Here is a 9,881-nt window from a genome sequence, read left to right on the forward strand (position 1 = left end):
GGTTGATGACCGCCCTCGCCCTCCACGCCGGAGCCGCACACCAATGCATTGCCCTTAATACAGTGAAGCACGTGGTGTTTCCTCTAAATAGCTCTTTCGAACTTATTTTTTCACTAGCTTCTTCAAAAACTTATTTTGAAATATGTCCTTAGATATCGATGCTATACCGTTTGATGTTTGGTTTAGCATCACTACATGTACTATTATTTTCGAAAAGGAGGATAACCCCGGTTTAGCATAACTTCAAGCTGTCAAATATGAGGATACATTTATGGAGGATTATGCTTAAATTTTAAAAGGGCCATTTTGGGATAATGATATCGTTTGAGGTTTTTGAAGCATGGCTAGTGGACTGGTGGCACTGCGTTATATTTAACTGAATGCGTGTCTCTGTGTTCTCTCCCTCTAGTACTATTCAAAGAGCGTGCTAGAGTACAGTACTTTTTTCTCTTGATTGACTGCCGTGTTGGTCTTCCACTGAGCGCTCCCTTCCTCTCATCTCAGTCATCTCCTCCGTTGCTCTCCCTTGAATAAGATTGATCCACCCTTGTTGCTCTCCTCCTTGGTCCTCTCCTCCTCCGTCCTCGCCCCTGCCAACCAACTGCCCTATTGGCGACCGTGGACATTTTGGGTGTATTTCCTGTCGATTTGTTTCCAGTTAAAGTAGCAATGCTTGGATCCAAAACTTATTAGTTCTCGTGCTTGAGATTCTGACCCATTTGTGTTGATTGAATCCAGGGTGGGATCGTGGGGCTCTAATACAGACTACAGAGTACTACTGTATTCCTCTGCTCTTCGTCTCGCTTCCCACGGAGTACTTCTATATTCCAAGCAATTTCCTCTCTTGGCCGCTCTTGGTCTTCTTCTGCTCCTCGTCTCTGCTTCCTCTCAGTCTCCTCCATTGCACGGCCTGGAACAGATTGATCCGCCTTGTTGCTGATCTCATCCAACCTCCATGGACATTTCGGGTATATTTCATGTCGATTTGTTTCCAGTAAAGTAGCAATGCTTGTGTGGATCTAAAGAGTCTCATCGATTTTCGTTGGTTGAATCCAGGGTGGCAGTTTCCAGTCATTATTCAGAGCACCATGCATCCAAGGCACGGACCCGTCTAGCGGCCTGGTAAAAATTTCCCTCCCATCTTTCTTGCTATTCTCTTCTTATTAATCTGCTGATTTGCTAGTAGAATATACGTTCTTATTACTTATTATTCCAGATCGAGTGAAGCGGCCTCACGCATCTTGCATGTGGTGCGCTGGCACCACTTCCGCTTCGTTGTCCCCTACGACGCCGTTGTCTTCAGCTCTGCCCATGAAGCACTGAGGTGGGTTTAGTCCAGTCTCGCTAAGTTTTGGTTTGGCAACTCCGTTCGAGAGCTAGTTGAAATTAAAGCTTCACACAGTTAGGATTGGATTACAGCTCCCCTTATGCTAAGCTTTAATTTGGCTGCTCAGTTCTAGAGGCTAGAGCTCATTCGAGCCTTCACAGAATTTGGATTGCATTACAACTCCCCTTATTCCTCCATTTACAGGTTTCCAGCTGATTGCTCCAGCGAGCTCTCATGAATATCGTCACGGGTGCCATGGGCAGCCTGCTCCCCAAGCTGGGTCAGCTGCTCATGGATGAGTACAACCTGCACAAGCGCGTCAAGAAAGATGTCGAGTTCCTCAGGAAGGAGCTTGAGAGCATGCACGCTGCCCTCATCAAGGTTGGCGAGGTGCCGCCGGACCAGCTCGACGGGCAAGTCAAGCTCTGGGCCGACGAGGTCAGAGACCTCTCCTACAACATGGAGGATGTCGTTGACAAGTTCCTCGTACGCGTGGATGGCGACGGCATTCAGCTGCCTCACGACAACTCCAGCAGATTCAAGGAGCTCAAGAACAAGATGATCGGCTTGTTCAAGAAAGCCAAGAATCACCATCGCATAGCTGACGCGGTCAAGGAAATCAAGGAGCAACTCCAGGAGGTGGCTGCTAGGCGTGACAGGAACAAGGTAGTTGTTCCTAATCCTACGGAACCAATTACTATCGATCCTTGTCTTCGAGCTTTGTACGCAGAAGCGACGGAGCTAGTTGGCATATATGGGAAGAAGGACCAGGAGCTCATGAGGTTGCTCTCCATGGAGGGTGATGATGCCTCTAAGAACAGACTAAAGAAGGTCTCCGTTGTTGGATTTGGCGGATTAGGCAAGACCACTCTTGCTAGAGCAGTATACGACAAGATTAAAGGTGATTTTGATTGTCGGGCATTTGTTCCGGTTGGGCAGAATCCTGATATGAAGAAGGTTTTAAGGGATATCCTCCTTGATCTTGGCAACCCTCAATCAGATCTTGCTATGCTGGGTGCCAATCAGCTCATCAAAAAGCTTCATGAATTCCTAGAGAACAAAAGGTATGCATCAGTTGTGTGTAAATATATTGTACGTCACACGGAAGGGTTCAGAATAATTTTCAAGGTCACCTTTACTGATGTATGCAGTTTGCACTAAACTGTAAACCTTATAGGTGCTCAATTTCACGCCTGTATAAGTATATATGTTTGATTCTTCCCTCCTTTATCGAAATAATTAGTAACTACTTCTTGTTGCATTTGTTACAATGGCTGAAACTTATTGGCATTGGTCCAAGAAATCTATCTAAACATTTTACGTTACACCAAAGTGAGTGTAATGACAACTGTAACAAATAATACACCAACATGGCAAAAGGAAGGAAAGAAAGAGTAAGATAAATGTTACAATTTTTTCAATCAAACTTATTTCTATCTTTCTCCTAACCCGGACAGTTTTAAAACACAGATTTTAAAGGGTGACAACGTGTGCCAAAGGCTACCAATTGTCTCTTCATTATCGCATTATATGTTGTATATTGGATTCATGACCAAACAAGGAGTTAAATTGTCTCTTCACTATCACATTATATTTTCCATGTATGCCCTTATTTTAGAATCTTACTATCAGCAAAACATAGACAAAAGGATAATGCTACACTATTTGAGTGGGTATCCAAGAGGTTCATTAGCTGTCATATATTAAATTGGTGGGCTAATCTGTACTAGGGTCTTCCCAATATATCTACCTGACCATTTTAACTTCCGTAGTTAATTGTATTTTACATATGGTCACTGATCCAGCAATTTGCTAGTTGTGTTTTACTCCCTTGAATCATAAATATTAGTTCATTTTGTTCATCATCTGACTGTAGGATCATAATGCATGCTTTGTGGTCAGGTTATCAAGTTTATGATGCATGTTTGTTACGAGTTTGTTTCTGAATATATGCCCTTATAGAAGTGTAGTTCCACCAATATATTCATATGGCTTCTAGCAAAGGCTTTGTGATATGTGTAGACCTTACACTGATACTCTGAACTGATGTAGGTATCTTGTGATAATTGATGATATATGGGATGAAAAACTGTGGGAAGGCATTAGCTTTGCTTTCTCCAACAGGAATAATCTAGGCAGTCGGCTAATAACCACAACCCGCGATTTCGATGTCTCCAAATCATGTTGCTTATCGGCTGATGATTCAATATATAAAATGAAATCTCTTTCTACTGATGACTCCAGAAGGCTCTTTCATAAGAGAATATTTCCTGACGCTAGTGGATGCCCAAGTGAATTTCAACAAGTGTCTGAAGACATATTGAAGAAATGTGGTGGAGTACCACTGGCCATCATTACTATTGCTAGTGCTTTGGCTAGTGGCCAGCAAGTGAAACCAAAGCATGAGTGGGATATTCTACTCCAGTCCCTTGGCTCCGGAGTAACAAAAGATAATAGTTTGGTTGAGATGCGGAGAATACTATCTTTCAGCTATTATAATCTACCGTCTCATCTGAAAACTTGTCTACTATACCTATGTATATATCCAGAAGATAGCACCATTGATAGAGATAGACTGATATGGAAGTGGGTGGCCGAAGGATTTGTCCACCATGGAGATCAAGGGACCAGCCTGTTTTTGGTCGGATTAAACTACTTCAACCAACTCATTAATAGAAGTATGATCCAGCCAATATATGATAATATAGGCCAGGTATATGGTTGCCGTGTACATGATATGGTTCTTGATCTAATCTGCAACTTGTCACATGAAGCAAAGTTTGTTTATGTATTGGATGGTACTGGGGATAACATGTCTTTTCAAGGCAATGTTCGTCGTTTGTCCATTCAAGACAGAAATAAAGATCATCAAGGCACACCTCTCAGAGATTTCATGGGTATATCACGAGTAAGATCCATTACTATCTTTAAATCTGCTATTAAGATCATGCCAACCCTGTCAAGGTTTGAAGTTTTGCGTGTACTTGATTTGTCGGCCTGTAACCTGAGAAAAAGTAGCAGCCTGGAAGGTGTTGGACACCTAATTCACCTGAGATACCTTGGTCTATCAGGTATTGGATTCAGGGAACTCTCGGCTGAGATAGGAAAGTTGCAATTTTTGGAGGTGTTGGATCTTAGAATCAATAAATACCTAGATGAATTGCCGTCCACTCTTTGTAATTTGAGAAGATTAATCTGCCTAAATGTTTGTCCCTGTAAGCTGGTTCCAGCAGCTGGTGTGTTGCAGAATCTGACATCCATAGAAGTGTTGAGGGGGGTCTTGATCTCTCTGAACATTATTGCACAAGAATTTGGCAATCTGGCAAGGCTAAGGAAGCTTCATATTGAGTTCAAGGATGGTAGTTTGGATTTGTATGAAGGTTTCGTTAATTCTCTGTGCAACTTACATCGTATTGAAAGTCTACGTATTGATTGCAATTCCAGAGAAACATCTTCTGAACTGATGGATCTCTTGGGAGAACGTTGGGTGCCTCCTGTACATCTCCGTGAATTTGAGTCTTGGATGCCCAGCCAACTCTCTACACTGCGAGGGTGGATAAAGAGAGACTCCTCACATCTCTCGAACCTCTCTGATTTAATCCTCGATTCAGTGAAGGAAGTGCAACAGGAGGACGTGGAAATCATCGGGGGGTTGCTGTCCCTTCGCCGGCTCTGCATAAGGAGCACCCACCAAACACAGCGGCTGCTAGTCATCCGTGCAGATGGGTTCCGCTGTATGGTACAGTTTGAGTTGAATTGTGGGTCAGCGACGCAGCTAATGTTTGAACCAGGAGCTTTGCCGAGGGCGGAGGCAGTTGAGTTCAGCCTGGGCGTGCGGGTGGCGAAAGAGGATGGTAATTGTGGTTTCGACTTGGGCCTGCAGGGGAACCTGCTCTCCCTTCGGCGGTATGTCAGGGTTTGGATGTATTGTGGTGGAGCGAGGGTTGGGGAGTTCAAGGAAGCGGAGGCTGCGGTGAGGTGCGCCCTCGAAGCCCATCCCAACCATCCCGCGATTGAAATTAACATGTTCGCATATAGTATAGCAGAAGGTACGCATGTCCAACCTAATTAATTACTTGTGCACTTACATATGTTTTCTTTTCTCAATGACGGACTGACCTTATTGCTTTCCGCATGTATTTTGATCTCTGAATCTGCCAAGGTGCTCATGATGACGATTTGTGTGAGGAGAACTGATTTACGACGCAGGGGGATTCACAGTGCATCAGGTGTACTCTTGGTATTTACGTATTTACTGATTATATTTTCCACTACCTTTCTTTCTCCATCTCTAGAGCTCAGCTTGTTGCTACACTGGTATACTGCGCTTCACTAGGAGGCATGAGAGAAGTAAAATTGGCAGTGTAGTCTGAAACTTGCTCAATCTCAGTTTTGGCAAGTGCTGATGAAAGCTACTCCCTCCGTTCCAAATTACTCGTCGTGGTTTTAGTTCAAATTTGAACTAAAACCACGACAAGTAATTTGGAACGGAGGGAGTAATGATTTTAGGATTTATTATGCAATCTTGTAGAAGGGTAGTTGGTGGTGGGGACGGAAGTAGATTTTGGGAAGATTTGTGGATAGGGCATCTTGTTTTAGCTGACAAGTACTCCAGGTTATACAATTTATTTTTGTGTAAGCATATCTCTGTAGCTCCAGTCCTAGCATTAATTTCACTGCTCAGAAATTTAGAAGGAATCTACTAATTGTGAAGGTTTTAGTCTGAAGCATGTAGACGGCCTTTCAAATTTCTGTGCGTTCTATGCATATAGCTTTCAAAGCTCATAAGTGAAACGACCATGCAGAAAATTTTGGTATGTAAAAGTTCTACTTAATTAAGATGAAATTATTACTGTGGTTAGGATTCAGAAATAGTATCTTAAGCAGAGATAATCTGAATCATAGAGGTAGTGTGGAACTGGAAAATTGGCATCTTTTACAGTAGAAAAGAGTCAGTGGGTCATATCTTTTTGAAGTGTTCGGTTGCTCATTATATTTGGAACACATGTGGTTTTGATACAGTTCCTGACTTCCTGTTAGCATGGAGGGACTTAGTGATTGGGTGATTAATTTCAGTACTACAGATAGGAATTTGGTTACTGTAGGTGTAGCGGCTGTTTTTTTTTTGCGGGTTAGGTGTAGCGGCTGTTATTTGGTCTATTTGGAGAACGAGGAATGATAATTGGTTGAAAAATATTTTTCCTACGAATCCCAGCTGTGTAGGTTGCAAAGTTAAATATTGGATGTTTGTAGCTTACAGAGAAATGTATTTCACGACGTGCAGGTAGTGGGGGCCGCGGTTACTGCTGGTGGCATCGGAGAATTGAAGGATGGAAAAGTTTGGAGTTTCGCTGGAAGTTGTTTGATGAGCTTCTTTTAAATGGCAGTCAGCTTGCAGAAATAAAGAGATGTTGCTTGGTTTTGTAATGAATAAGTAATGGTGTTGGAGTAACATGCTGCTCTGCTTTAGCTTTTATAAGCTGAACCGGACAAATTTTGTTAGAGTTGTGTCGAATATAGTGTACAAGGTAGGTTATAGTTGGACTTGTAGTTGTATCGTGTTTACATAGGATGTGGAGTCGTGTCCTGGTAGGACGCTTGTATCCTAGGCCTCTCATATATAGAGGGGATAGACACACGATGTAACCTATGCCAACATAATAGCACAGGCGCGCAAGGGGGAGCCGGCGGCATGTGCCTGCGACCGGGTGGCCAGTGTGCAGTATTGTGACGGTGTCACGGGGAGGAGCGCCCGTAGTCAAGCCCCGGGGATGTAGCCATATCGGTGAACCTCGTTAATAAATCTCGGTGTCGTGCTTGTGTGATTGCTTGATCGTCGGATGATCGACGGAGTGTCTCGGATTAATTCTAACAAATTTTGTGCTCTGTTTTGCATGTTTGTACATGCTGCTCTGCTCTTCTTATAAATGGCACTCAGCTTGCACAAAGAGATATTGGTTGGTTTTGTAATGAATAAGTAAGGGTGTTGGACTGAATTGATCCTCAATTACAAGGGTAGCCTGCTTTCCTTTGCTTCAGTTTGAGGGCCATCGTTGCTGCTCCGTTTTGCATGTTGTTACATGGGAGGGCTAGCCCATGACAGGCTGGTGTTTTTTGTTTTTAATCTGAACCGGACAAACCTGAGGGTGTATTATCAGTTTCGTGATGAAATGAATAAAAACCACACTTCACTGTTGGGTATGTTATTAAAAAAGTATTTCCTAGTTCTACCAACATGTTTCTGTTACAGATGGAAAGTGTGATTCCAACTAACAAGTATTTTTATAGTGTACTTCCAACTAGCATGTGTACCCATGGTAGCAAATTATTTTTGTACTTTTAAAAGCGTCGTCGCAAAGCCAAATGAAGCCTAAATCTGACAGTGATGGAAAGGGCTATATATTTATGCCGGTTTATTAACTAGATCATTCAATATACCAGGTTGATTAGGAACAGAAATGTACCAAGTGACATTGTGTACGCTGCTACACCTAGTTAAAAATATATGAACAGAAATGGGTTTATGTGGACTGAATCTTGCAACGAAACTACTCCACACCCGATGCTCTAAGCAGCAGTCTGGGTGAACACAGACGCCCGCGTCGCCTCCTGCCGCGGCTCGGTAAGCTTTGTGGTGCTCCCACGTGGCGGCAGCACTGCTGTTGTGCGGGAGGTGGCAGGCCAGCGGGATGCGGCGCATGGGGATGGTGAAGGCCTACCCGGCTGTTGGCGGTCGCCGGCGGCAACGGCGACGGCTATTGTCGTCGGTTTTCTTCTTGAAGCCACCGCCGTGGAGATCCGACCTCTACTACTGGTTTAGGCTTTTTAGGCGAAAGCCTAAGACCAAACGGGTCGGACGTCGTCGCATCCCCCTTTGAGGCGTCGTTTTGAAGAGATTTGGTCGTGTTCGTGCATTCCAGAGGCTGGATGCTCACAGCATTGCGGTCGGCTGGTGTCCGTCCGGCAATGTAGGCGGTTGGCGTTGCGACTTGCATGGCGAGCTAGGTCGCAGTTGTTCCTTCTGATGTCGACGGTCCGGTGCGCCATCGGGTGCTCCTATGTTTGTTTCTCGCTGGGACAGAGAAGTCGAAGCTGTGCGTGGCGGGGTCCCTGCGATAACGATGACTCCATAAGGGCGGTTTCAGCGGACGGTGCTCTTCAAGGGTTGCGATGGACTAGGTCGATGCGAGGCTTGCAACTTTCTCATGTGAAGCGCGTCAACAAAATCGGAGCTGCCAGTCTTTGATGTCTCGGCCGATTGTTGGCTGTGGCCGACAAGGTCCTCAAGTGTCGTTTGCTCGGAAGGGTCTTGACAGGTTGTCAATGATGTAGTCGGAGTCGCCTGCTCGAGGAGAGGTGATGACGATGACATTGCTGGCAACCTCGACGGCGTGTGAGGTCTTGTGGGTGCCAGGTCGGCCGGAATGCCCTTCTATGGGCGTGTTGCTTCGGTTCTCGTCCGGGTTTCCGTTCATTAACCGGGCAACTCTCTTCTTCTTAGTCAATGAAAATGACAAATCTTTTGCCTCGTTTAAAATTTTTTTTTGGTTTATGCTGGTTAGAATAGAACAGAACGTACCAAGTGACATTTGTGTACGCTGCTACACCTAGTTAATATGTTCTCTTATTTATTTATTTTACATGCATATGCTTCATCTTTCGTGATTGCTCGCACATTTTCTCGCTTCCTTTTTCTTCTGTAAAATTTGCTCGACCTAAAACGGAAACGACTAGATGATTGTACCGACAGTGGCGGACCAGAGGACACAAAGATGGTGAAGAGCTCTGAACTATGCATGCTAATACTGGACACCGGACACTGAACTATAGACAGCGTAATCTAATCCCCACAACGACAGAGAGAACAGACATGGAAAAAAGATCACCGGCGAGCGGGCCCCGATGGGACGGATGGCTCTGCTGGCAATGCCATGCTATCCATCCCTTCCTTCCTTCCTTCCTCCCGCTGCTCCCGGATGCACTCCCCCTCCGCCACCTGCTCGCTGGTGAGGCGCCTACCTCCACCGCCTCCGCCTCCCTTGTCACCAACGCCCGGACCCTCACTGTTCTGGAGGCAGCACCGATCATCTGCTAGTCGCGGGCATCAAGTGAATCCCACCTCGCTGTTGCCATCCGTCTCCTTCCATTAGTCCTCTCTCTCAGTGATGATGCCCCAGTCACCTGTCTTCACGGAAGGTGTTTGACAAAATGACCAAGTAAGATATAAGAGTGGCTTTCACAGTTAGTACTACTTTGTCTTTTCCTTTCTCTCTGCATTGTACTAATGTGGGTCTAACATTTCAAATGTGGTTTTCAAATGCGGTGGGTGACAGAACCCAGTTGGCTCCACCTTTCATGGCGTACGGATCGGCACCTCGGCCTGCTACAAGAAAAAGAAGCTGCTTCCTGGAAGCACTCGGGTGAGTCGACAAAATGCACATGAGAGAGAAACCGCGCTTGACCATGTCCGTAACATGGTAACAACCTGCTTGCCTTCACTCTCTTCCTATTTTCCTGTCTATAGATCAATGTCGTGTGGGGATGCATAGGTTGT

General features: G+C 44.9%; 1 protein-coding gene across 2 annotated transcripts; it reads left to right on the plus strand.

Moving 5' to 3' along the window:
• Nucleotides 1-451: 451 nt before the first annotated feature.
• LOC119316600 (disease resistance protein RGA5-like) lies at nucleotides 452-6,900 on the plus strand. 2 transcript variants are annotated; one of them, XM_037590963.1, is made up of 8 exons: nucleotides 452-631; nucleotides 739-968; nucleotides 1,057-1,122; nucleotides 1,217-1,324; nucleotides 1,532-2,391; nucleotides 3,380-5,376; nucleotides 5,490-5,556; nucleotides 6,612-6,900. In XM_037590963.1, the coding sequence occupies exons 5-7, from the start codon at nucleotides 1,562-1,564 to the stop codon at nucleotides 5,522-5,524; spliced, it is 2,862 nt and encodes a 953-aa protein (XP_037446860.1). In that variant the 5' UTR covers nucleotides 452-631; nucleotides 739-968; nucleotides 1,057-1,122; nucleotides 1,217-1,324; nucleotides 1,532-1,561; the 3' UTR covers nucleotides 5,525-5,556; nucleotides 6,612-6,900. The 2 variants fall into 2 exon arrangements, with proteins under 2 accessions (XP_037446860.1, XP_037446853.1); XM_037590956.1 differs by having other exon boundaries at nucleotides 452-968.
• Nucleotides 6,901-9,881: the final 2,981 nt, after the last annotated feature.

This window comes from Triticum dicoccoides, chromosome 1B, assembly GCF_002162155.2.
Source record: "Triticum dicoccoides isolate Atlit2015 ecotype Zavitan chromosome 1B, WEW_v2.0, whole genome shotgun sequence".
Classification (NCBI taxonomy): Eukaryota; Viridiplantae; Streptophyta; class Magnoliopsida; order Poales; family Poaceae; genus Triticum; species Triticum dicoccoides.

Excerpts from the sequence above, each read along its gene's own strand:
- LOC119316600 (XM_037590956.1), top strand. The coding sequence starts at position 1,562 with ATGAATATCGTCACGGGTGCCATGGGCAGCCTGCTCCCCAAGCTGGGT. Across the intron at positions 2,392-3,379 it reads GAATTCCTAGAGAACAAAAG|GTATCTTGTGATAATTGATG; the intron begins GTATGCATCAGT and ends GAACTGATGTAG. Across the intron at positions 5,377-5,489 it reads CGCATATAGTATAGCAGAAG|GTGCTCATGATGACGATTTG; the intron begins GTACGCATGTCC and ends GAATCTGCCAAG.